The 27,325-nt window shown below is 45.7% G+C and overlaps 2 protein-coding genes across 2 annotated transcripts; one reads left to right on the top strand and one right to left on the bottom strand.

The window, feature by feature from the left end:
* Positions 1-14,955: 14,955 nt before the first annotated feature.
* On the top strand, positions 14,956-15,573 carry LOC101315290. Its single transcript, XM_004308386.1, has one exon. The coding sequence runs from the start codon at positions 14,956-14,958 to the stop codon at positions 15,571-15,573; it is 618 nt and encodes a 205-aa protein (XP_004308434.1).
* Positions 15,574-21,206: 5,633 nt separating this feature from the next.
* On the bottom strand, positions 21,207-27,211 carry LOC101290818. Its single transcript, XM_004308387.1, has 7 exons — positions 26,944-27,211; positions 25,488-26,849; positions 23,063-25,246; positions 22,393-22,416; positions 22,234-22,303; positions 22,017-22,147; positions 21,207-21,328 (listed from the first exon to the last, which is right to left on the bottom strand). Exons 1-7 carry the CDS (start codon positions 27,209-27,211, stop codon positions 21,207-21,209), a joined length of 4,161 nt encoding a protein of 1,386 aa, XP_004308435.1.
* Between the last annotated feature and the right edge of the window lie 114 nt (positions 27,212-27,325).

A 27,325-nucleotide genomic window follows, 5' to 3' on the forward strand; every position in this document is an offset into this window, starting at 1 on the left:
AGAGGGTAAAAAGATTAACCAGGGCTATTTTAGTCATTTTGGTCGAGATTGATGTTATTTTGAAAGTTTAGGTATGAAACTGATTATAAAAAAATGAGGTATCAAACTGATTTTAGACCTAAAGTTCAGGGTAGTAAACTGAATTTTTTTTCTTGTTTTAATATCCATCTTTGAATATAAATTGAAGGGTGATCTATTTTCCTTGAAAGAAATTCAAACTTTTTCTTTGTTATTTTTGATATTCTTTACTTAAAATGTCAATTTAATACTAATTTGGCTCCCTCGTTGCACATTCCAATAACACAACTTAAAATAATCCATTTCCAACATAAATTAACCAAACTTAAGCGGCCAAGCCTAGTACCGGTCTAGCGGCATAGTACCGGTCTAGCAGCATAGTCTCATTTTAATAAGTGAGAGGTTGTGAGTTTGATTCACGTAGTTGTAATATTTACTTGATTAAAAAAAAAAAAAAAAAAAACTTAAGCGGCCAAACCACGGCTGACCAGCTAAATAACCGCCGCCGACTTCACAAAAAGTCAAACCTGAAGCAGAATAACTTAGACGTGATCCAGAGAACCAGATCTCTACTGACGACGCTCAGATCCAATTGGAGACCTAATCGTCGCCGACCACACTAAGCCACGACTCCTGCAAACCGCCGTCGCTCCAAAGTCGTCGACCCCAATGGAGAACGAACTAGAGCATATGCATGTCTCCGTGCTGCCGAAACAGCACGAATACCTGCCCACGCCGCCTCCCAAGCATGACCAAAACAACCCATCGAAACAAGGCCGCGGCCATCTGCGAAACCCTAAAGTTTCCCTACTCGAGATGACTCCAAAAGACGCTCACTTCTACTATTTCTTAAGGGGTAACAAACATCTTATTGAATAAAATCTGTGTGAATAAAATACGTGTGGGTTGTTGTTTTGCTAGTAGTGATGCAGGTTCCAAATTCCGTTGGGAGGCTAGTGAAATGTTAACGGTTGCTATTTGTTTTTTTGAAAGGAAAGTTCATATCATTAGAACAATAGCTATACCTAGCTATAGTCTATGTGGCTTACAAAGAAATCCGGAAATCCGAAAACGTAAGAAGCAACAAAAACTACTAAACAATTCTGCACGCTCACAATAAAGTAAGCTTCTACTTCTATGATGAATCTCGCTTTCTACCGCTTATCACGCCTACAACTCTCCTTGCTAATCACACAATTTTTAACGGTTGCTATTAATAATGAGTACAAAGTAATTAAGTAAAACAAAACTGCAGACATATATACAATAATGTACGTAGTCCCGGACTTCCAGCTTCAAATATTGTAATCATCAGTATTGCCGTGTGACCAGAGTAGTATTTAACCCCACGTATATTAGCTTCCATAGCTAGTTTGCTTGGGGAGTGTATATAAGTTTACGATTTTCGAAGACTAGAATTCTCTGCAAAGTGAGATTAATTTCCTCAGAGGGATTAACATGAGCTACCTGGTCTCCTTAAGTTGTTACTAAGATGGCGCGACGACTCAGTACTGCACTTGTTATGACTGCCTTTCTCGTTGTTTTTCCAAGCATGGTTCTGGCAACAGAATATGTCGTCGGAGACGATCTAGGCTGGGATGGTACTGCTAACTACCAAGCCTGGGCTGATGAACATGCTTTCCATGTAGGAGTTTTAAGTGCGTGCCTTTTCTTCTGTAATATACAATACTAGCTATGTATTACAGATGCTTTTTGGGTTTGTGGAAGTAAAATTGTATCGATCACTACATCTCCGTTTTTCGTTTTGCAGTTTTCACTTATGATTTGTGAAGCAGATGAACACAATGTTCTTTTAGCGGCTGATCCTCTAGGGTTTGGTTCTTGTGTTTCATCTCCAAACTTGGGTGTGTACCACAGTGGCAATGACGCATTAACCTTGAGCGTTTGTGGAACCTACTACTTCTTATGTGGATATTACTGCGGTTCTTTACAGCAGAAATTGTTGTTGTTGTTGTTATTGTTTATTTATTTATTTATTTATTTTATCACTGTGGACTAGATCGATATCCCCCAACCTAATTAGTCTATGGACAAATTTTAAGAAAACTGAGTTGCATTGAGATCTAGAATTTTGTGTTTCATACGGGTGTGACTATAATGTCATTTTTGCAAACAAATAATTTCCATGTTGGACAAAAGTCACAAACCCTAATTGCATATCGAACTGGCAAAATTAATATTACATTTTGAGGATGGACAGTGAGGGTGGATCGATTAATAGTCATCTGGGATCTGTCACATATAAAAGATCATTCTTGTGAACTCACTGCACTGTAGTGTTTAAATTTACCAAGGTTAACAACTGATATACTTGACAAAAACTTAACTAATAACTGAGATAAGTAAGTACTTATCTCAAGTATATATAATAGCATGATCTTTAAGCAACGAGCATAAGCTCCGAATAGTGAAAAGAGAATATGCCCGATGCATTCGATCATATTCATGATGCAAATTCTGATACGTCCAAATTGGAGAGTGTACGTAGATGAATATTTCTACCATCTCATTGGCCTCACCCCCAATGGCCGGCATGCCATGCATAGGTATTAAGTTGTGTGCTTGTCGCCAGTGGCCACTCTAATTATCAGAATTAAGAGCATTTAAAATTAACCATTAAGGCCTTAATCTTGATCAAGATAAAGTAAATTAACGCGAACTATGTATTGCATAATCACGTACGTAATCTTGTGTACATTACAAGAATTCCTAGCAACTATTAATTGGAAGTATATAGTTTAACGACGGTGTGACCTAAAACACTACTTACCCGACGTACTGGTAGTTACATATATACCTTCGGCTAACAAAAACCTATATATATCCTTGTGCCAAAGCATACCCTGGAGCTTGGCCGCACCAGTCTTTGTATAGAGATTAAGCATAATAGTAGAACTCGATCGATATTGAAATGGCACGATACTGCAGTAAAGCGAGTCTTGGTTTGGTGATCGTCTTTTTCGTTTTTCCGAGCATGGTGTTGAGTGCACAATATTGGGTCGGAGGCAGCCCCGACGGCTGGGGAACGTTTGAAGAAGATTACATGAACTGGGCTGCTAGCAAAACCTTCCATGTAGGAGATGTCCTCCGTGAGTACTAATTACAGCAGTAGGCTTTTATTTTTATTTTCTATATGAAAGTTATGATTATAATTCACATGTTAACTTTTGTGTTTCCCAGTCTTCAGCTATGATTCAAAACTACACGATCTTGTTGTAGCAGCTAATAGCGACTTATATGAGCAATGTAATCCAACTCCAAACTTGGGAGTGTATCAGACCGGCATGGAGTCTTTAACTTTGCCGGTTGCGGGGACCTATTATTTCTTCTGTTCATTTCATTGCCACCCATTCGCAATGAAATTCTACATCAATGTAACCTAGCTACATGATCTAATTGCAAGTAAACATTTGTAGAGAGAAGCCAAGTTAATAGTTTTTCTCTACATTCAGGGTTGCTTCAACTTTCAAGAGTTCTGTACCAGTTATTTCAACTTGAATTGCAAGATATGGATTTTGGTTTGCATGCGCTCTCCTTACAAACTGTACGGACATTCCTTGTATTTCAGATACTATGTTGATTATCAAATATAAGGAAATATACGAAAGCTTTAGGAGACGAAGATATTTCTTATTAACAATCTGTGCTCAATACATCACAAAATGACCAAGAGCTGCGCTGCTATAATTTATACTAAGCTAAGGTGCTGAAGAAATCAAACACCTAGCTGTAGGCAGCAAACAAATTAACTAACAATTAGCTAACTAACTAAACCAGATTAATCAACCAGAAATTACTAGCTGCATAGAGTAATAACAAAGAGATTACTCAAAGGGAATAGTAACTCTGACAATACAAAAAATTAGGTAAAGTAGTGTTTGCAAGATTATGATGTGGCAAGATGTATTATGTGGAATTGAAAATAAACTTTGTAGTTGCTTAAAACATGACACCTAAGACTAAGGTTTTGAATCTTAAGAGAAGAAGAAGAAATGTACACAGCCAGAAGAAATGAACACAGAGACAGGCATGCACAAAGCCAGAAGAAATGAACACAGAGACAGACATGCACTAAGGCCAGAGAAATAAAAGAGAGAGAAAATGTTGAGTTGGGAGAAGGGTGAGTACGTTATAGCTGGCTATGTAATTAACCATGTTACCATGACTTCTTCTTTGTTGCATGTATTGTGTCACTGTGTCGACTGCTCCCTCGTTCAATGCTTGAATCGAACTTGCTTGATTGATTTGAGGGATAAGAAGTTGAAATTTGGACAAGAAGAATCGAAATTACAGGTATCAGATAATCAAGAAAGCAAACCCATGTCAAGAGAAAGACATGCGCATAAAGCGGCCGGCCGGAAAAAGGAAACAATGGATCGAAAGGGATAACAGAAACTCGAAGCCTCATATAGGAGATTAACTCCGGGAAAATGCTTCGATATTGGGAGAGCGGATCACTGGCTCTCAACTTGATGGAGGAAACCTAAGGCAATGGCATGGATAGGATTTTCTCAATCCTACGCCAGTTTAATCACTGCCAGTTTCATTTTCTGCACATTAACTACATAAATTAACCATGATTTTTAACAAAAACTATTCATCATTACATAATCACGTACGTAATCTTGTGTACATTACAAGGATTCCTAGCAGCCACGTGGAAGTATATATTATAATCACGACGGTGTGACCTAAAACACTACTTAACTAACGTACTGGTAGTCGTTACATATATACCTTCGGCCAAGAAAAACCTATATATATGTATGCATAGTTGCATACTAAGCAGACATAGCTAGTTAGCTAATTTGAGAACTACTACCTGCTATCATAATGGCCAGATACAGTTACGGTTTCGTGCTTGTGATTGTGTTTTGTTAGTTTTTCCAAGCATGGTGTTGGGAGGAACATCTTATCACGTCGGGCGTGCTGCTGACTGGAACGATCATCTGTTTGATTACCAGGGTTGGGCTTGGGGCATCTTTTTCCATGTCGGAGATTCTCTAGGTACGTGATGAGTGCTATCGATCAATTTGTTGCAATCATAATCACTTCTCTAAGTTTGCATTGTCTGCTTACATCAAGGTTTTTTGTGTATTATTCCGGCCAGTTTTCAGTTACCATGCAGATGTACACTCTGTGGTTGTAGCAAGTAATCGTGAACTGTATGATGCATGTTCTTCAACTCCAAACTTGGGGGTGTATCAGAGCGGATATGAAGAACTAGTCTTGCCGGTTGCTGGAACCTATTATTTCTTCTGTGGAAATCAATGCAACCAAGGAATGAAATTTATCATCACTGTCGACCCCTAGTTCAAATTTGTAACTATTGAAAGCCTAGCCTTAAGCTTCATGTATTTCTGCAGTACTCTTTAAATTCTGGAGTAGTCATTTACAAATTCAAACCCTAGCCTCTTGTTCCTACTACAAAGCAAGTCTTTCCGCTTTATTCTGGAGTAGTAGTCGATATTTTACAAAGCTAAGCTCCATACGGTTTAAATGTTGTTGAATACGTACACAAACTCGATAGTTTAAAGATTGTACGTACAACAAAATACTCATTTCTATATATAAGATCGATTTGTATTCTCAACAAGCCGCTACATATGCTATAGATTTTATTGAACTATGTGGAGTCTGTGTACCTGCGAGTTCTGTTCTGCAGTAGATAACACGCAGCTGCTCTTGTTGTCTTGCATTTTTTGGTTTTACGAGCATTATTTTGGGATTTAAAGGAATATGTTGTTTGGAGTCAAAGACAGCTAGAGTTGATTATAAACAAAAATTACTCTTCCTCGACAACCAGTAACATTAACAAAAATTACGATATGTATTGTATACCGAGCTCAGGCCAAGAATTAGTCTGTGATATTAATTAATCTCAAATATTATCACAACGGTGAGACCAAAGCACTATTTTTAACCTACATTTAAATTCCTTCTGCCAAAAAGAAAAGACATCCATAGAATATATGCTTGCTTCTTAGTTAGCATAATATATATAATCTACAGAATCCACGCTAGCTAGCTTGTTGAAACCAATATTGGAATTGAATTAGCTTAATAAAAATGCAAATGGCACAAATCAGTGCTGCTCTTGTTGTTCTTGCTGCGTTTCTGCTGGTTTCTCCGAGCATGGTGTTGGGAGAACAATATATATATTGTCGGTGATATTGGCTGGGGAGTGTTTGAGCTCAGTAGGTATTTTTGGTCCAAGACTCGGGGTACGTTTTGGATAACATTTGGGCCAGTACCTGTGGCCCTTTTTTAATGCGAAGCCCACGAAGGATGGCGAAGTCTGGCAACACGCGAGCTGGAGTTTTGCAAGGATTCCGATACCCCGCGGGATTCGATGTCCTCGCGGGATCCTTTGTTCAGTTCGTGTAGGATTCTACAGTGCATGGCGAGGTAGAGTTGGAAATGGACTGTAGTACTCCGCGGGATAGGATCGCTTAGTGTTCGAGTTCGCGTACGACGCTACAGTAAGATGATGCGGGGCGGTGAGCGAGACCTAGGCGAGGTCTGTTCTGGACACGTGTTGCACGGATCGCGCGGCTCGCGAGCTGGTCGTATCCTTGTGGAATTCTAATTGCTGAGTCCGAATGGGTTATGACTAGGTCTATGCGAATTGCTCGCGGATCACTATATAAGGGAGCTTGACATAATCAAAGAGGACACAATCAATCATACAAAAACAAGTACAAGTTCTCGAGCATCCTCGAAACCCTAAGTTCTAAGTGCACTTCGCCTTAGTTCTCAGACTCCCTCCCGATTCGCCTCCTTCCCCTAGTTGTTGCTCTGCTCACCCTAGCAGTGAGTATCGATTCACAAGTGACAAGAAGTTTTACTCGTAATCCCTCGTCGGCGAGGTGGCACCGGTAACCCCTTCTTCGCTTGTTTAGAAGTCTAGCCGCAGCGCATTCTTTTCCTCGCCCGCGAGGTGGCACGCCCCGCAAATGTCCTTCTCTTTACTTTTGAGTCACCGGAGTTCCGACTCTGCCCCTGCTGAGACGCGTGGCCAAAACATTGGCACGCCCAGTGGGACCGGGAGTATAACATTCTCGTCATCATTGGGAAATCAGGCGGATCCCCATACGGGAGACCCTCGGTTTCTTGTTTGAAACATAAATCTTCACAATACAAGCCCCATAACAGCGCGGCTTGTCGATCTCTCACCCAAGAAGAAGTTCTCGCTCGGTTTGGCACACCCGACCATAGCGGAACCATAATGACAGGTTCACGACCAACCCAGGACACAGGACCTACTCTGCCAGCTGACGAAGTCCGCCAGATGTTTGGGGAACTGAAGAATAATCTCGACTCACTCAGCTCGAAAGTCGACACCACCCAGCAAAGTGTCAAAGACCTCTCTGAACAGGTCACTAAGGACAGAACTATCTGGCTCGCTAACCAAGAAAACCTTTCTAGGCTCAGCGAGGAGTTTAATTACGTTGCTGGTCATGTCAGGGAGGACAAAGACTTGGTGGAAGGTTCCCTTCAAAGGATCCAGAAAGAATTGGATCAGAGCAAGGTGACTTTCACCAAAACCCTGCAGCTTACCCGCGCAACCGTGGATGAGCAGACCCGTCGCTTGGACGAACACGACACCAAGGTACAGCAACAGCAGGACGCTTCTTTCTTTGGAAGCAGGAACAACATGGAAAAGCTTGAGGACTACAAAGAGCGACATGATAATCTGAGCATAAGGGTCCTGCAAATGGAAGACTGGATACGGGCTCAGACACCAAAAAATCATGCCTTGAACTTAGCTAGTTCAAGTGCAACTGAGGGCTCAAGGTACATTCCACCTAATGAATGCCCTAGAGGAAATCCGAAGGTCGGGGCCCAGAAGACTCCCCAATTCACATTGGGGGCCAGTTCGTCAAAGACGCCACCCCTTCTACCCACGCCAGGCAGCCCTGGAGTCACACTCAGGGGCGCCGGTGTCTTCCCATCTCAAGGGATCGGGACACCAGATGACCCAGTTATAGCTTATTCCAGTTCGACCCCTAAGAACATCGTGCAGGTCCCTAGCCTCTCTGCATGGCATGGCCACGATCAGGGGGCAGAGTCCACACCAGTAACGGCAGCCGATTGGCGCCAGCTCATCTCGAGCATAGTCAAGGAGCAAACCGGAAAAGGTGATACTAGCTTGCATTATCGTGACCCCTATCCAGATAGCGTGGCACAATATCTTTTCCCTCATGGATTTAAGAATATTGTCTTCACCACTTTCTCCGGAGAGACAAGGGAAGACGCAGCAACACATATGGCTCGTTTCAAAGTCCAATGCGGCCAATACGGGAATGATGATATGCTCAAACTCAAGCTTTTTGGGACGTCTCTATCCGGAGCTGCTTTTACTTGGTACTCCAGATTGAAGCCTGGGTCAATAGCTGACTGGCCCACTATGGAGAGACTTTTCTGAGAGACATACGGCACAATTGAACCTGAAGTCGGCCTTGATTCCCTCACACAGATGAGCCAGCAAAGCATGGAGTCTGGAGTTTCCTTCCTCCAGCGTTTCAAGATCCAACAAGCCAAATGTGATTACCTGCTACCTGAGCATGAAGCCGTTAAGTTGGCTATCAGAGGCCTGGAGCACCGCCAGCGGTTAAAGCATCACGGAGAGCACTTTACTTCCATGGGCGACCTGATTAACAAGGTCGGTAGCTACGAGCTAATCCTGAACGAGTTGGATGACAAAGTAAATGCCTCCAAAGGAACTTACATACCAGGGAAGAATCGGACAGTGGGGACATTAAGCCTGCAGGCCCCTACTTATGATTCCTATTATCAAAGGTCTGAGGAAACTCGCCCGGATCAGGAACATGAAGATATTGGCGCGGTAGAACTGACTGGCAAGCCATTAGCTCACAAATTGAAAAACCTGAAGATAACGCGCGAGCCAATCACCATCCAGTCCTTTGCATGGACCAAGCCAGAGTACGAGTCATACACCTATGATGCTAAGAACGCCCATCTGGTCTTTAATGACCTCATCGAGGCAAGATACGTGCGCTTGGATCACAAGATACCGCCCAAGGAAGAGCTGAAGGACAAAAAATACTGCGCCTTCCACAATGTTTACAATCATGACACCAAAGATTGTGTCAAGCTTCGAGACCAGCTGCAGACATGGCTGAACTCAGGCGAGCTAAAGATGAAAACACCAGGTAGTACGGCCTCATTGGTTAATATAGACCCTTTTCCGCGTGTAGTTGGCATGGTCGAGGTAAACTGGGCCGATCAGACAGAGGACGAAGATCGACGCCGGGCACCAAAAAGGGCCGCGAGGAAGGTGACGATGGTGCCCGCCGGCCACGTCGCCAATACACCTACAACGAAGATCTTGCACATGAGGTTTTAGACGATCTCATTGATGACGGGCTCCTCACAGTGGCCAATTCCTTGCCATACATAGAATATAAGGAGGGGCGCATTCACTGCAAGTTTCATAATAGCTGGGGGCAAAGAACCTACGAATGCCAGCAACTCAGAGACCAGGTTCAAGACTGGCTCGACATCATGTATATTCGCTTTAAGAATAAGGGCGACTTCATGATGGCAACGGCTGACTTCGCTTGGCCTCGAGTAGGCCAACGAAGAATCACATTAGACTTGTCGCCAAATGCCGGTTTACATGAACCGCCGGGCCGAAATCGCAAACGGCCGGCGAATAACTATACTGTCCCGAATAACCAGCAGGGGAAAGCAGACGACCCAGCTCGACAGTTGGTCGCTAAGCTCGAAACGGACCGCCCCTCTCGCAAAGATAAGGGCAAAGCAGTCATGAGGGACGATGGACCGTTCCCCGTTGAAGATCCCCAGCCTATGAGTCCCAGGACTCGAGAAGAGCTGGAAAGGAGGATAGAACGTCTCGAGACGTTCGTCTATACACATTGGGCAGAGGCGGTACCTTCATCCCCTGCCACAAGTGAGATGGACATGTCAGACTCCAGCGGTGAACGTCACAACAACGAGGCCTCGAGCCCTCGGAAAGGCGTCCTAACCGACCCCTATATTCTCCCGACATCCAAATCAGCGATCAAGGATGGGGTCTGGTACACACAGCAAGGGGGCAAGGAGTTACCATCAGCAGGTCTAAGAAGCGAAAGCTCCAAAAGCGATACGGTAGTATCCTACGTGCCTTACGGGCTGTCGAAGAGGGCGCTGTACGCCCCTCACAGCTCGCACAGACGCCTGAGCGGATGTGGAGGGAAGCAGAGGGTTTGCGCGCATTCCTTCAAATGCCGCCTGTCACACCCCCAAGGATTTGCGAGCAGTTCAGCGACGAGCCTGCACCCAAAGCAAATGTCTTTTGCCGACTCACGGTTCCACCAAAGCAGGATCCACAACCTTCCAGGCGCAGGCCATCACCAGAACCTGAAAGAAGAAGGGATCCACAACTTGCTAGGCCCAAACCGTCACCAGAGCCTGAAAAGAGAAGGGATCAACAAGCTCCCAGGCACAGGCCATCATCAGAGCCCGAGCGAAGGGCTCCGCCTACCGGTCCTAGGCGTAAGCTGTTCACGACCCCGGAACCAGAGTCCAAACGCGAGCCGTCTCAGCCCTCACGGCAACGGGAACGTCAAAATCCGGAGGCCAATATCATAAGGGAGCCACCACCACCACACCCGCCTCGGGCACGGTCTACCCCGGAGCCCGAGACTCGGATGGTTCCCCGAGTATCCGCCCTACAACGGTTGAAAAAAGAAGACAACGATAAGGCTCCTCTGGCGACAGACAAACAACCAGCCAAGGACCATCAACCTTCAACCAAGTCAGTGTGACGTCCGCGGCAACCCGAGGCTCAAGAGCCACCAATAGCCGCACAGGCGCCCTCCAGTCCTAACCTCGCCCAACAAATGACCCAACGTTTCCGCGAGAATTCAGAAGACGACGAGGCACATTCAGAACCTCGACTTAACCTAGAGGAAGACCGGGACGATGAGCAGGCAGAATCATTCACCTGTAATATGATAGAGGTCTCAGGATGGGATGCTGATGAAGGGTTTAGCAGCGAAGCAGACGCTTTCGCGGTGCTCGAAGGGGAACACGGGATCATTGACACTCCCCTGGTCCCAATTCTTGAACAATTCTCCTTTTAGGTCGGGATGGTGTTCTTCATTTAGGAAAGATACGCTCTCCCACCAAACACAACCTGCAGTGAGGCGGATATTCCCGTTAGCGGCGAGGATATCAGTAGCATACCCCCGCCATGCAGCAGCGAAATGGGCCCAGTTCCGGCACAGGCCGACGACGCCCCACAGGTGGAAATTACGAGTAGCATCAAACATAAGCAAACTCTAACCTTCTCCACACCAACTTTGGACATGGCCACTCACATGCGGCCACTGTATATCACGGCCGAAGTCGAAGGAAAAATGATCAACAAGGTCATGGCCGACACCGGTGCCGCGGTCAATGTTGTCACAACCCGTACCATGGGACTCCTAGACATCCTACGCTCGATGATCCAAACCACGTCCTTAACAGTCAAGAACTTCACCGGGCAAGTGTTCAGAACCCTAGGCTTGCTATTCCTACGGGTCAAGGTCGGGCCGGCATCACGGGTTTACACCTTTTTCGTCGCCGAATGCGCTTCCTCTTATAGCATGATTCTTGGCCGAGATTGGATCCACAGAAGTTTTTGCGTGCCTTCCTCCATGCACCAGGAACTCATGATTTGAGACGCCGAGAACCGTGAAGCAGTCATCATCAAAGCCGACCCGCGGCCATTCTCTATCTCCGCCAACTTCAACGATGCTTGATATTATACTACAGACTTGGGTCCGTTGGATGTTCAAGGCGTCGATAACAAGGGCCGCCCATATGGAATAACGGCCTCCAATCTAACGCGATGGGGACTTACCCAGGCGAAGGACGATTTGCAACGTCCTCACACCATCGCGAATCACACACCCCGTTCTGATGAATAGTGCATTCTCAGAGGAGGCACGCGAGACTGGCGAGTCCCTGTGCGAAAGACTCTTTTCGTACTGGGCAGAATGCGAAGCCTACGATAAGGTCGCGACTATGGAATATGTAGATGAAGTGGTGGATTATTCCGATCCCAAGGAGGAAGTTATTCACTTAGCTCCCGCCGCCTTAGACGATACACCACCTCAAGTCCGCGACCCCATTTCACAAGTTGACGTAGGGACTGCAGAAAAGCCCTTACTTATTTCTATCAGTGCTAAGTTGGCGGAGGACGAAAAGGAAACCCTTCTTGCCCTGTTCTGCGAGTACAGGGATTGCTTCGCCGACAAATACGAAGACATGCCCGGCTTGTCCCCGGACTTGGTCTGCCACCGGTTACCAACTTATCCCGACCGACGTCCAGTACGGCAGGACGGCCGATTCATGCGAACTGAGACTCAGATCGTAGTCAAGGAAGAGATCGAAAGCATGCACCGATCGGGCATCATTCGCGTGGCAAAATATAACGAGTGGCTGTCCAATGTTGTCCCCGTCCGCAAGAAAAATGGCAAGATGCGCGTCTGTGTTGATTACCGCGACCTAAACAACGCAACATCGAAGGATATCTACCCCATGCCTGTGGCTGACCTACTCATTGATGCCGCCGCGGGGCACGAGATGTTATCCTTTATGGATGGAACGACCGGATACCATTAGATTCCCGTCGTTGAGGAAGACCGACATACGACCGCTTTCCGCTGCCCTGGTTTTGCCGGCGCGTTCGAGTACGTTGTCATGCCTTTCGGACTTAAAAACGCGGGGGCAACGTACCAGCGCGCCATGAACCTCATCTTTCATGACATCTTGGGGAAGTTGATCGAAGTATACATCGACGATGTGGTAGTCAAAACCAAAACGTTGAAGACCTGCGGCATGTGTTTACACGGATGCGCCGACATAACCTGAAGATGAACCCCGCCAAGTGTGTTTTCTTTGCGAAGGCCGGCGATTTCCTTGGTTTCCTAGTGCATCAAAGAGGCATCGAAATCCCAAAGGACAAGGCACAGGCGGTAATCACCGCTTCACCCCCCAACACAAAGAAGGAGCTTCAACAGTTGCTTGGGCGAATCAACTTTCTCCGCCGTTTCATATCCAACGCGGCAGGGAAGGTCCAGCCTTTTTCACCCCTCCTCAAGCTCCAGGGGGCAACCGAGTTCGTCTGGGAACCACAACATCAACAGGCCTTCGATCGAATCAAGGACTACCTTACGAACCCACCAGTCCTGATCCCACCTCGCGACGGTACCCCGCTTAAACTTTATATCGCCGCTGCCGACTTGTCCATCGGTGGACTCCTAGCCCAAGACGATGTGAACGGGGTAGAACACGCTGTCTATTACCCTAGCAGGGTGTTAACTGAGTGTGAGACACGATACTCACCTATGGAGAAGTTGTGTCTTGCCCTATATTTTGCAGGGTGCAAGCTGCGCCATTACATGCTTGCCTTTACCACGGTTGTGATCGCTCAATCCGACCTGGTCAAATACATGCTCTCCCGCCCTATCTTGCGGGGACGCATCGGCAAGTGGATCTTAGCTATGTCCGAATTCTCGTTGCAATATGTTCCGCAAAAGGCAGTAAAAGGACAGGCAATAGCAGACTTTCTCGCTCATCACCCACCCTTAGAGCTCACGGCGTTTCGCGAGTTCGAATTCGCTGCTGTGGCACTCGCTTCCTAGACCCTATACTTTGATGGTTCACGGACTGATACCGCAGCCAGAGCTGGGATAGCCATAGCCAATCCCACTGGAGATCGCTTCTCCTACTCGTTCCAGCTCGATTTCAAATGTACCAACAACCAGGCTGAGTACGAGGCGCTGATCATCGGCCTAGAGATTTTGTTGGATTTAGGAGTCCGCGTGGTTCAGATCTTTGGCGATTCTTTGTTGGTCGTTAACCAGCTGGTGGAAAAGTTTAAGTGCTTAAGCTCGTCAATTGAGCCATACCTGCGCAAGGCATTTGAGGTGTTGGATCGATTTGATGACGTCTACATCGAGCACATACCACGCGAGTTCAATTTCGCCGCCAACGAGCTCGCCCAAGTAGCGTCTGGTCTCAGCCTGCGCGACGGCGTGTGCGAACGTTTGCTCAAAGTCGAACGCTGTACGCTTCCCTCTTTCATCGCTAGGGGGCAATTTCAGGCCGACACCCCCAAAGTTGCGGCCTTGAACCCTATCGACGAGGATTGGCGGCTACCATTTATCGCCTACCTCCAGAACCCCAACGATGCCGCTCACTCCAGGCAAATACGTTTCCTCGCCTTAAACTTTATTTTACGCAATGGCGAACTCCGGCGGCGTGGGGAGGACGAAAATGATTTACGCTGCGTGTTTGGGAACGAAGCTAAACGTATCATGCGCGAAGTCCATTGTGGGGTTTGCGGCTCGCACCAGGCCGGGCCAAAAATGCGATGGTTGATCTGTCGCCATGGGTACTACTGGCCAACCATTCTGAAAGACTGTATTGCCTTTGCCAGAGGTTGCCAAGACTGCCAGGCTCACGGACCAGTGCAACACATTCCCAACATCCCGTTACAGCCTATCATTAAACCTTGGCCGGGTCGCAGTTGGGCGATAGATTTCGTTAGCATCATTCATCCCCATTCTTCTGAGCAGCATAGGTTCATTATCGTCGCCATCGATTTCTTTACCAAATGGGTCGAGGCCGAACCACTCAAGGTTGCCTCCGCCAACTCGGTTCGCAACTTTATTTTCCGTAATATCATCTTCCGCTTTGGTATACCGGAGTGCATCGTTACGGACAGGGGGGCAGCTTTCATGGCTGATTGAGTTGTTAAGTACTTACACGACTACGGAATCAAGCTTCTCCACTCTACGCCATATTATGCACAGTCCAACGACCAGGCGGAGGCTAGTAATAAGGTCATCCTTGGCATCCTCTGCAAGATGTTGGAGTTGAACCCGCGTGTCTGGCATGAGGAACTTCTACCACACGTTGTGGGCCTACCGCACTTCAAAGCGCGGCCCGACGGATACCACCCCGTACGCTCTCATGTACGGTCATGATGCCGTCCTTCCTCTTGAGATCAATATCGCTTCACTCCGCGTTCAGGAACAGCATCAACTACTTGGCGAGGATTACGTCCAAGCCATGTGGCAGGAGCTTGAAGATCTTGACGAGCACCGCGTCACCGCTTTCAACAATCTCGTCCTCGAGAAACAACGCATCGCACGTTCGTATGATAAGGTCACGCGCGGACGGAGCTATGCTGAGGGCCAGAAAGTGTGGCGCGCGGTACTCCCACTTGGGGAAAAAACCGACGGTCGGGGCAAGTGGTCCGCTCGATGGGAAGACCCCTTTATTATTCATCGTATACTTCCCAAGGGGGCATACCACCTGCGCGACTTAGACGGTACCATTCATCGCAATCCTATTAATGGCCGCTTCCTCAAGCGCTACATTGCTGGAGTTTGGGAACGCGAGGATCCTCCACCTCCCCTAGGCCCCGTCGCCACTGTCAACAGTGCTACGCGCCATCGCGTTCTAGCTCTGCCGCCTAACACTAGGGGGCAACCCGGGATAGAAGACTGATAGAGTACGTTTTAACATACCAGCCTAAAAAGGCTAGTATAAGATTGGGGCCTATTCCAGAGGTCCTAAATAAGGATAACTCTATTTTTCTTCATTTTCTGTAAACGTGCAAAGTCTAAACGCAAAGGCCAGTACAAGATTGTGGCCTATTCCAGAGGCCCTAAAAAACAATAAATTCATTTATTTTGCCCTTTTTGGCGTTGTTTCAATACAAGTTTCGAACATCGGCTTTGCGGCCGAAGCAACTACATTGATAGAAAGGGTGAAATTAGACTATGTTTACAAACAAAGGCATAGATCTGCAGATATTGGAAGCCTCAACCCGCATATCTTGCAGGGTTGAAGAAGAGACTGCCGCCATATCCTTCGTTTAAAGTTGGCAAACGTCCCGCTTCTTTAGACCAGCACGAGCCTTGTCACCGGCCCGGACCTAAGACAAATTATTGGGAAGCTAGAGGTCCACTGGACCAGGGTCCCTCATGCTACCGGTCATGCCTGGAAGGTGCTTGAAAGGCACTGACCAGAACCTGAAGCGTAAGCGGATGCGGAGCCTCGAGAGCCTCACGTTTGGACAGAACAGCCGGTGCAAGGCAGAAGGTACCCAACCATTAGTTCGTCCAAACAAAGGCTTGACCTGAGAGTAGATTTCCAGAATCACTCCCGGCCTGAGAGTAGATTTTCAGAATCAGAAAAAACGAAGAGTGAAAATGTGAGGTGGGGGCTTTGCTTTAAGAAGGGACAAGATGATGTACAGAAGGGTATAAGAGCCCATGGCAAGGGGGCAAAGACTTAACTGGTACTTCGCCCCGGCCAAGCGTTTCTTTTTATAGGCGAGAAGGGTGATTTTCCTTTTAACAGATGTCCTCCATGCATCGATTTGCTCCGAGATATGAGCTTTGGAGATAAGGTCGATGCGTTGTTCCATAATGACTACCCGCGTTCCAAACGAGTAGTTGCATTGGAAACCCCCACCAAATCTTGGAAGAAGATTTTTTCCTGGGACGGCAGTTCTTACACAAGAGTTGACAAGAGCGGGAAAAATTTGATTTAATAATAATATTATAAAGGTTCATACAAAGGGGGCAAAGTGCTGATCGGGCCTAAACCCGCCTAGAAGCCCTATACAAATCTATGAGAAGGCCTTCTAAGGCCAACTCTTCAACGTCTGCCTGGGCTTGGGCTTCGTCGGCAGTAGCAGCAGCCGAGTCCAAAGCTTCCTGGGTCTCTTCCGCGGCCTGCACACGGGTTTCTGCCTCTTCAGCTCGGGCCAAGTTCTGGCGAGCTTGAGCAAGCTGAGCTTGCAGCTCCGTTATCTGAACCTCCAGGGCCTCCACTTGCCGAGCATAAACAGTGCATGGGTTCTCTGGCGATGCCTCAGGGATTTCAGCGTCATCAAGCTCGGCTAAAAGGGCTGCCATCTGATCGTCTAAGGCTTGGCGGACTTTCTCGTGAGCAGCCGACTGGGCACCAACATCTTGAACTCGGCGAGCCTGCAGCTCGACAGCGTCGGTGAGTTCCAACACATGGTCTAGAGCAGGGTTGCTCCCAGCGAGGTGCTGAATCAGAGCTTCATGGGCCTCGCGGGCGCGCCTCACCAAGTCGAATACGTTCATGTGGGGACCTTGGCGCAGTAACCCGTGAAAGAAAGCCTAGGCCAGGCGAATGGGCTCTGGATCGACAGGCGGGGTAATCCGGGCCCGAAGACGAGCGGTCCGGGTAGCCAAAGAAGAAGACGCCTCGCCAGATGTTCTCGTTGGGGCCGGAGTGGTTGGTTCAACCTCTGCAACTGCCTCAATCTCTAGAACGGGCGGTGGGACCTCAAACCGAGTAGGGACTGTCGGTTCTTCGGTGGTCTGGGCCGCTGAGTCTGGTTGCGAAGGAGAGGGCTCAAGCACCGGTTGAAGGTCCTTTGGCGGAACCGCCGAGGGGGCAGCAAAATCAGAAAGCCGGGTGGTCTGGCCGAGATCTTCATCTTGAGCAGGAGCCGAGGTAGGCTCTGGAGGCGGGCTAGTTTCGCCTAGAGCGTCGGTTGGAGAAGGGGGTCGCACGGCGACTTCCTCTGTAACCATGGTTTGATCCCCGACGATTGGTTCCGGGATTGGGACTTCAACTATCGCTGTTGCTCCTTCAATGACAGCGAGGCGAGGTCGGATGCGGCGGCGAACTTGTCAAATACAAAGTTAGCAAATCGTTTGTTGGCTTTAATGAGTTTGGTTCGAAGAAAGGTCACTTATCAAAGTGTGCTCTTGCCGATATCGTTCATCCTCTAGCAACTCTTCTTCGTCCTCGACAGGGCGCTTCCGCGAGCCTTTGCCGCTTGTTGGCCGGGGAATAACGGGAGCAGTCTCACCGTCATGGTCCGCCGCGGGCTCCTCTTGAGCAGGTGCTTTCCTTTTGTCTCCGGCACCCTCAGGTCTTCTGACCGATCTCCGGCGGGGTGCAGACTGTAAAGGTAGACAGGAGAGTTAGGAGGAAGCATTTTGTTGAAGTGGTAAAGGCGGTATGGAATTTACATAGTTGGTGGTTTACCTCGGGTGCGGGATCGCGTTCTCGAATGACGATCCCGGTCGAGCGATGAGTAGCGGGAACCGGTGGGAGCGCAGGCCTAGACCCTGTCGCAGCCTTTAAACCGCTTTCTTCACGGTCGCGCTGGGCATCAAGAATGACGCGATCTGACTCGCCCAAAGTGTCGTATAGGGGATAAAAGATGGCAGCAAAGACAACATCATCTGGGAACCCCCAATGGTTGTCGGACAAAGATCGCCACCAAGAAAGATAGGCGGGGTCAACGCCCAGTGAATGCTCGATCTCGAGCAAGTCAGGAGTGAGAAGGAAAATGTTCTGCAGCGGGGTGACCCGGTCGGACTCGCCAATCTTCCTCCAGGAGGTGTACTTGTTCACCGAATGGAAGAGTGGATAGGGGATCCCTTGAAAGAAGCCGAGTTGTCTGGCGAAGTGGTTGGGGGCATATAGCTCGAAGCCTTGTTCATCCTCGGCGAGTTGAAGGTCGCAGCATGAGGATGCTCTCATGAAGACGGTCTTGGCATCTAAGTCCGAATCAGAGCGCGGGAAGAAGCCCGTCGATAAGACTTCAGGATGGCGCCGGCGAACCATCATGTCTGTGGTGGGAGGCGGTTCGAGTTGGTTGTACAGGATGGAGAGGCTGACGAAGAAGGACAGGGGAGTCCGGTTCGCAGCGTTCCTGCACACCGCGAAGCCAAGCAGTTGGTCCTCGGGCAGGAATTCCAGCGGGGCTCGCCGGAAGAGCGGGAAGTACAGCTGCGTCCATAAATCCAGGATCCACAGAGGGCCAGCAGAGAGATGGAAGGGTCTTAGGGACAACATGTGCAGGGTCCGGTAGAGCGCGCCCAGCACGGGCTGCCCTAGCCCTACTTCGATTCCATTGTAGAGTGCCTCGGCCAGCTTTGTCCATTTCCCTGTAGGTTTGTGAGCACTGCCACAGAATATGAATTTATAAAGCCAGTACTCAAGGAAAGCGATACCTCCTTCGTGTTGTTCTGCATGGCCGATGTAGAACTTCCTCCATACTCCATACGAGCCTTTCAGGGCGCGGCGGGCCCCCAGGTTGCAGGAGTGCGTAAACTCGGTCGATGCAAAGTCGCCTGGCGCATATGGCTTTGCATGAATCGGCAGCCCGGTGATGGCGAGGATGTCCAGTAGAGAAATGTCCATTTGCCCGAAAGGAAAATCGAAAGTGTTGGTGGCACTGTTCCATAAGCAGGCCGCGGCAGCAATGGGTGCTCGATCAGCATGAGGAGGCAGTGAGAAGCTCAAGGCAATGGCTTCGTTGATGCCGGTTGCTTCCCAGATCGCTTGGTCGGTCTGGAGGCGAGCCGTGTACCATGCCCGGTCCTCCGCGGTGACGCTGGGCCATTCCCCGACCCGGATATTTGTATGAGAGCGGGCTTGGTGAAACCAGGAGGCGAAGTTTCCCGGTTCGCGACGCTGGGCAAGGATTGGTCGGCGCACGGAGGCGGTATAGTGGTTCAGATCAGCGGCGGACGGAGGTTGTGAAGGAGTCGGACCGAGCAGGGCTGCCCCTGTTTCAAGGAAATAAATGGGTGTTCCTTGAGGAGGGTTGTTGGCAAAACGGCGAGCGAGGCCGGTCGACCAAGAGCTCGCCGCCGTGAGGTTAAGGTTTGGATCGTTAACAGTTGGTTTGGGAGCCATTGTTTCTGGGCGGAGTGAGTCCGGTGGTGAAGTTCTGTTGGTTGCAGAAGAAAGGGAAAAGTTTGATTGGAAAGCGATGGTGAGATGTGAGGACCCGCATCGAGGTTTATAAAGGAGACGGACCGTAACGTCTTTTCAATCAGTAGCCGTAATGAGGAGACGCGATGACGACCGAAACGTCAGCGCGTTTCAAATTTCAAACAGTCGCAATGATGCCGAAACGTCAGCACCTTTTGAATTGCGAATTCCCGTAAATGGCTCATTTAGGCCTTTTCGCTTATCCGTTGCGAAATGGATTAAGCTCAAGGCCTAGGGGGCAATGTTTGAGCCCAGTGGGTATTTTTGGTCCAAGACTCGGGGTACGTTTTGGATAACATTTGGGCCAGTACTTGTGACCCTTTTTTAATGCGAAGCCCACGAAGGATGGCGAAGTCTGGCAACACGCGAGCTGGAGTTTTGCAAGGATTCCGATACCCCGCGGGATTCGATGTCCTCGCGGGATCCTTTGTTTCAGTTCGTGTAGGATTCTACAGTGCATGGCGAGGTAGAGTTGGAAATGGACTGTAGTACTCCGCGGGATAGGATCGCTTAGTGTTCGAGTTCGCGTACGACGCTACAGTAAGATGATGCGGGGCGGTGAGCGAGACCTAGGCGAGGTCTGTTCTGGACACGTGTTGCACGGATCGCGCGGCTCGCGAGCTGGTCGTATCCTTGTGGAATTCTAATTGCTGAGTCCGAATGGGTTATGACTAGGTCTATGCGAATTGCTCGCGGATCACTATATAAGGGAGCTTGACATAATCAAAGAGGACACAATCAATCATACAAAAACAAGTACAAGTTCTCGAGCATCCTCGAAACCCTAAGTTCTAAGTGCACTTCGCCTTAGTTCTCAGACTCCCTCCCGATTCGCCTCCTTCCCCTAGTTGTTGCTCTGCTCACCCTAGCAGTGAGTATCGATTCACAAGTGACAAGAAGTTTTACTCGTAATCCCTCGTCGGCGAGGTGGCACCGGTAACCCCTTCTTCGCTTGTTTAGAAGTCTAGCCGCAGCGCATTCCTTTCCTCGCCCGCGAGGTGGCACGCCCCGCAAATGTCCTTCTCTTTACTTTTGAGTCACCGGAGTTCCGACTCTGCCCCTGCTGAGACGCGTGGCCAAAACAGGGAGAACAAGGGGTTGATTACAGTGCTTGGGCTGCTAGCAAGATTTTCTATACTGGAGATGTTTTGAGTGAGTAGCATGGGAACTTTCTATATATCTAGGTCGAATGATTTCTAAATTCTCATACTGTAAACTTTGAGATTATTGGTGCTGGAGTATCTTATTATTTCTTACTCATACGATGATGTTTTTTGAAGTTACTTCTGATTTCCTATTATTCTGTCTAATTCATGCTAAATTGTCTCTTTTTTTTACCTTTCTTGCCAGTTTTTCTCTACGATTCAATCTTCCACAATGTGGTTGTGGCGACTGATTCTGATGCGTATGAGAACTGCGTTACGAAACCCAACTTGGGTCTGTACACCACTGCGAATGACGAGTTGTATTTGTATGATGCTGGAAACTATTGATATTATGATATCCACATACATTAACAAATGCATGCCTCTCTTAGGACATGAATTACGTGTTTGCGAAGTTGTAATGACTAAGCTTGTTTTATATAGATCCAGCTCGTGTTTTACAAATGAAAGAGTTTGTATATCATGGTTTACAATGTAATAACAAAGATAATAAAAGCATAGGTGGAATAATGTAATAAACTGAGAGAGAAGAAAAATCGATTTATGAAATATGGTTTCAGCTAACCACAGCTGATCTATCTGATTAGTTGTATTAACGCTGCGTCTCAAAATGCATTGTTAAAGTCTTTTCCAATATTGAAAAATGCACTTCAAAGGCAGGCCGGATAAAAGATTTGAAAGAGCCAGGTCTCCAAGAATTAGCTCAACTTAATTAAAATTTCAATATGGCAAACCAGTAACTGCTGCTCTGGTTGTCATTTTGGTTTTACGTACGTACTAGCTAGCATGGTTTTGAGATTCTATGATGTTGTTTGCAGACAAAGGCAGCTGAACTGCTTGAGTTTATTACTCTTACTAGATAAGCACCCGCGCGCTGCTGCGGGTTAGGAACATGTATTGGTGTATCAAGAGTACTCAGAATGGTATGTTATGATATGAAAAGGTTTTTTAAAATTTCAAAAAGCATTTTGCATTTTGAAGATAACAAAAGGCACCATGTCTCCTTACTCTTGCTTGCATTTCGCATCGCCTTTGCTTCCCTCTCCTCTGTCAACTTTAGGCTCATTTGCACCATAGGGGTTTCAGAAGTGCTGGCCGCAACTGTCATGATCTCTGGAGCATAGAATAGTTTGCTAAATCTGCAAAGAGAAACAAATGTGAGCACAGATGGAAACCCAAAAGAATAAAACGGGTCATGTTGATTGCAATATCCTATCGTTGGTACCTTTGCCATGTACTCTTCTGTTTCAATGATGGCCTGATATTGCAAATACCACTATTTAGAATAGCATCATCTGAATGGAAGAAGGATAAATCCATTCAATGTTTATATCTATAATAATAAAATTTTAGCTTTGATGAGCAAGTTGTGATATGTTAATACCTGAGTATTCTTGACTCTTCTTGACTGATACCAGAAACATCAAAGTCAACCGCAATCGGTCCCCAATTTTTGAAGTGGAATCACCTCATTTGCATCTGTAAATTGTGAAGAACATCTTTATAGACGATGTTTTTGGTAAACTTGTTTGACATGTTTTCATTGGTCACAATGATTTTTATTCCTTCTCTAGATGTGACTCTAGATAATGCAACATATAATTGACCATGAGAAAAAACAGGTTGCGGCAAGTATAAGCCAACCTGCTTTAATGACTGCCCTTGACTCATGTTTATTGTCATCCCATAACATGGTCTTATCGGGAATTGACGTCTTTTCAAAATGAAAGGCCATTTGTGTTCTGATGCTGTTAGCACAATTCGTGGTAAATAAAATTTGTGATTGACGCGGGTACCTGTTAGCACTCTTGTTTCAACAACCTTATCAAACAAATTTGTGATTATCAGTCTTGTTCCATTACATAAACCATATGTTTGATTTATGTTTCTTAATAACATAACAGGCATTCCTTTTTTCAACACCAATTTATGTGATGGTAATCCACTAATATCAATATTGTTCAACAGTTCTGGAGGATATGATATGTTCAAATTTGATGCGTTATCAGTTGTCGGACATATAGTATCAGTACTTAGATAAGTAACTGTATTACCAGGCAACAAACTTACTGCATAATCATTGATGTCGCTAACAGTAACATTTTTAGGGGTGATTATTGTGCGCTCTCTGATGTAGTCGAAGTTATTGTACTTTCTGTCAAAATCTGGGTAAGTAGCATGGAATATAGAGCTTATCGGATCAAGATCAGTAGCAATGAGCATGTCATTAGGGATTTCAATCCAATAAGCGTCGCTATCATCTGGATCTTTGATGTCACACACTTTTCCATCACCAACTTCCAAAAGCCATTTCGCAAACTTGGCTATCCGTTCTTTTTCATCAATGCTCATATTTGGTTTAGACAGTCTCATGTTTTCAGTTAAACAAAACACTTTGAACATAGGCCACAAGTATGAATTATTTAATGATGCATCTATCACATGAGCTTTTGTTTTTCCACGCACTACTGGCAATATTTGTCTAAAATCACCACCGAGTACAATAGGCATGCCACCAAATGGTAAAGTGGATCGGATTGTTGAAGACTCTGATAATATATCTCGAAGCGAGTAGTCCAAAGATTCGAAACAGTACTTGTTAGCCATTGGAGCCTCATCCCATATTATCAAATCTGTTTTTTCAATTAATTTGGCAAGATGTGTTCCTTTGGTAATTGAACAACTTGAGCGATCTTTTATATCAAGGGGTATTTTAAACCTTGAATGAGCAGTTCTTCCATTTGGTGATAATAAAGAAGCAATTCCAGATGATGCTACTGCTAATACAATTTTTCCTTCAGATCGAAGTCTGTTGATAATTGTATGCCATAAAAAAGTCTTGCCTGTTCCTCCATGACCATATACAAAGAAGCAACCGATGCTTTTATTTTGAACAGTATGAACAACATTGTCGTATATGACCTTTTGATCAACATTTAATTGAGACACCAAAATCGAATGCTCTTTTTCTAAAGCAACACGATCGTAGTCCAGCTCCTCTCTTAGTTGTCTATTATTGAGCTCCGATATCATTTGTTCGTTTGGCATAGGCAATTTATATTTTTCCAAAGAAGTCGAAGCATTGCTCAAAAGTTGTTCCAATTCAAATAACAATGAGTTGAGTAAATCCGAATCAGGTATTGTAAAATCTGCCATTCCAAATTGAGACCGGAGGTTATATAAGATGTCATCACACATATTACGCCAATAGGTGTCCAGAAGTCGTCGAGGAACTGATACGTTGCAGTATAAGAGTAATGTCACAAATAAATGGCGCAACTGAGGTGATGTTGCTGTTGGGATGGCATTTGTAAGAGCTTCAGACCATTCTTTATCATCACCTAATAGACCGAGTGTTCGACATGCGTCTTGGAATGAAGGTTGAACAACGCCACGTATTTTTCTTATATCTGCAAAACTTTTACATCCTTTACATGTATTCAGCAACAATCTTAGATAATACAATTCACCAGATGTTGGAGGGACGTTAGCCACCCGACCTAACACATATCCCCTTTGACGTGGGTTCCAAGTCTTATTATGATTGTCCCACACAAATTGGGATGGAAATTCTGCATATGTCAATCCTTTTGCCTTATCCTTTGTTTCTTTATTCGCATTTGCTTTGAACCAAGCTGTAAGCATAGTATCTTCCTCCCCTTGTCTTGAAACAACTGAGCTAAGTGGCTGAGATTCATTGAAAACGATACTTTGCTGTCCAGGTAAATGCACATGCAATAGTTCAACAGCAGGATGTCGAGAGTGAATTGGGTATTCAAATAGTCTCCAAGTTGCTTCACATGGTGATATATACCTACAATTAAGGTAATTTGCAATTTCGTCATTTGAATCAGCTTTAATTCCAACTCTTGCTCGATCTGGCCCTTTGTTAATGTACTTGAATAAATATTTTATCAACATAGATTGGGAGCAGTACTCAACATTTATATGAGCATTATATCTTAACAAAAGCTCTCGATTGTATGGCACGACAAAACCATTATCAACTTTAACGTTATTCTTTATGAAAAACTTTGTATCATCATCACGTCGTCTATACACTGGAAACTTATTTGGTTCAAAAGATGTACTTTCAACATACTCTCGTGGGAAAGATTTTGTGCATTTATTATTTTTCATACATGGTGATCTGAAGTTCAATTCACCACATGGACCATGTATCATAGATTGACCAACAATTTCATACAGAAGCGGATCAATGTTTCTATCAGGCAGTTCTGCACAAATGATGGAATCAATGTCAACATCTGTATAACACTTCTTATTCTCAGCCAACCAAAATAACATATGAGAATGGGGCAAGCCTCTCTTTTGAAATTCTATTGTGGCAACATCTGTTCGTCACATTACATAGTAACAACAACAATTAATTAAATGGCTCTAGATATTTATTTACTACTTGTTATTTTGAAAAAAAAGAAACAAAGATAAGAATTAAAATAAACAACAAAAACGTACCTGCTATGACCTTCCCAAACGGTTTACCAGATTTAACGTACTCTATGAGATCATCATGCTTCATTTTAAAGACCCTTGATACAATATCTGGGCGGTCTTCAGGCTTATTACTATGTTTATGTTCCAATGCTCTAATAATCTCAGGCCACTTGGGATTGCAGGTAAAAGTAATGAATAAATCGGGATGCCCATATTGTCGACAAATAGACATAGCATCTTGATAATGCTTGGCCATATAACGTGGACTACCGGTGTGTGAACTTGGTAAAATAACTCTTTTGCCAACATTTCGTCCATCATTGTGACCATTTGAATAAGTATCATATATGCCTTCTAATGTTTCACATCTATATTGGTCATTATTTTTTCGAAGGAAAAACAATCTGGTCTCCTCAACAGTTGCATAAGCGTCAACCAAATATTGTTGAAATAATCTGCCACCTTTTAGCAAGGTGCTTGATTCGTGTTCTCGCTCGTGAATATAATATGACACAAATGCGCGCATAGACATTTTTTCACGGTTTCGCCTCCTATTGCCCTTCGGTGGTAGCAATTTCAGCCCATTAATAAAGCCATCTTCGCCATATGGAAATAAGACAGGATACTGAAATGACATATATTTGACATGTATTTTTGACACTCTTTGTAGCTTATTGTTATTGTTCTCGACCACAACGTCTCTTTCAGAATCAAACATTCCAACGTCCCCAACTATCAAACCAGCGACTTCAGAACTTGCAGGTGCTTGATATTGTCTTTCCTTGGCTCTTTCATTATCAAGTATAGTCAAACTCAATGAACGTAGAGATCTGTCATCATATTTGTCCCTAATTGTCCGATAAAACCTAACCAACTCATTTGTCTCATTGAACATTGTGATCAAACCTTGCACAATAAACTCATTTAAACCTTGAACAACTCGTTGTCGATTTTCAACCTCATTTTGAGTGTCATAAATATACAATTGCGCAAACTTAGGACTTTCACCCTCAGGAGGAATAAGCGAGCCCATCAAATGATATACTTGTCCACAAATTTTATACACAGAAGGTCCTAATCCATCAGTGACAGAAGGATCAACATTAGCTCCAATAGATGTAAATGCAAACATTGTGTTGTAGGCCCGAATATTTTCCCTAAAGCCTGAACTCTGTCCACCATTTCTGGGATCAAGTAGCTCTTCTAAAAATGCTGGAGTAGGGCGTGCAGACGGTAGTCTAACACGACCTTCTTTACAACATTCAGTATAGACCAGAGCACTATTTTTTGGAACTTGTTTAGATTCGTTTGACCAATACATTGCATCACAATCAATACATATATTGGTCATATCTCCCATATCTTGATACATGCTGGCTGAACCTGGATACAGAAAATAAAGATAACACTGAAACTCCAACCAAACATATACAATGATGTATGATAATCTAGATAGATAGTTTAGGTTAACAAAAACCTCTTATTCGCCTTCCCCTTTGATATGCCGCTTGTCCAACATTATTCTGATGGCACCTAAGAGCATCTACCCCACTATCAAGCACTGGTTCAACACATGCACTGGCCAAGACCTCCCTCCTACCATGTTTGGCACTACGAACCCTTCCACATGCAGGCTCTCCTCCTTGCATACTGGGGCCTGCAATTGAAACACCTTCTTTGTCACCCGCACTACTCAAGAGAGGGGTGAGCGAGGAAATCTCCCTAATTCTTCTTTTTCGAGTCATGGCACCTACAACCACAATGAGAAGCTGCAATTAAAGATAAATTCTTACAATGTAGTGACCTCAAAAGCAACTGAATCCCGTCTTTAATAAACCTATACATATATATTATACATG

Source organism: Fragaria vesca, linkage group LG7 (assembly GCF_000184155.1).
Source record: "Fragaria vesca subsp. vesca linkage group LG7, FraVesHawaii_1.0, whole genome shotgun sequence".
Classification (NCBI taxonomy): domain Eukaryota; kingdom Viridiplantae; phylum Streptophyta; class Magnoliopsida; order Rosales; family Rosaceae; genus Fragaria; species Fragaria vesca.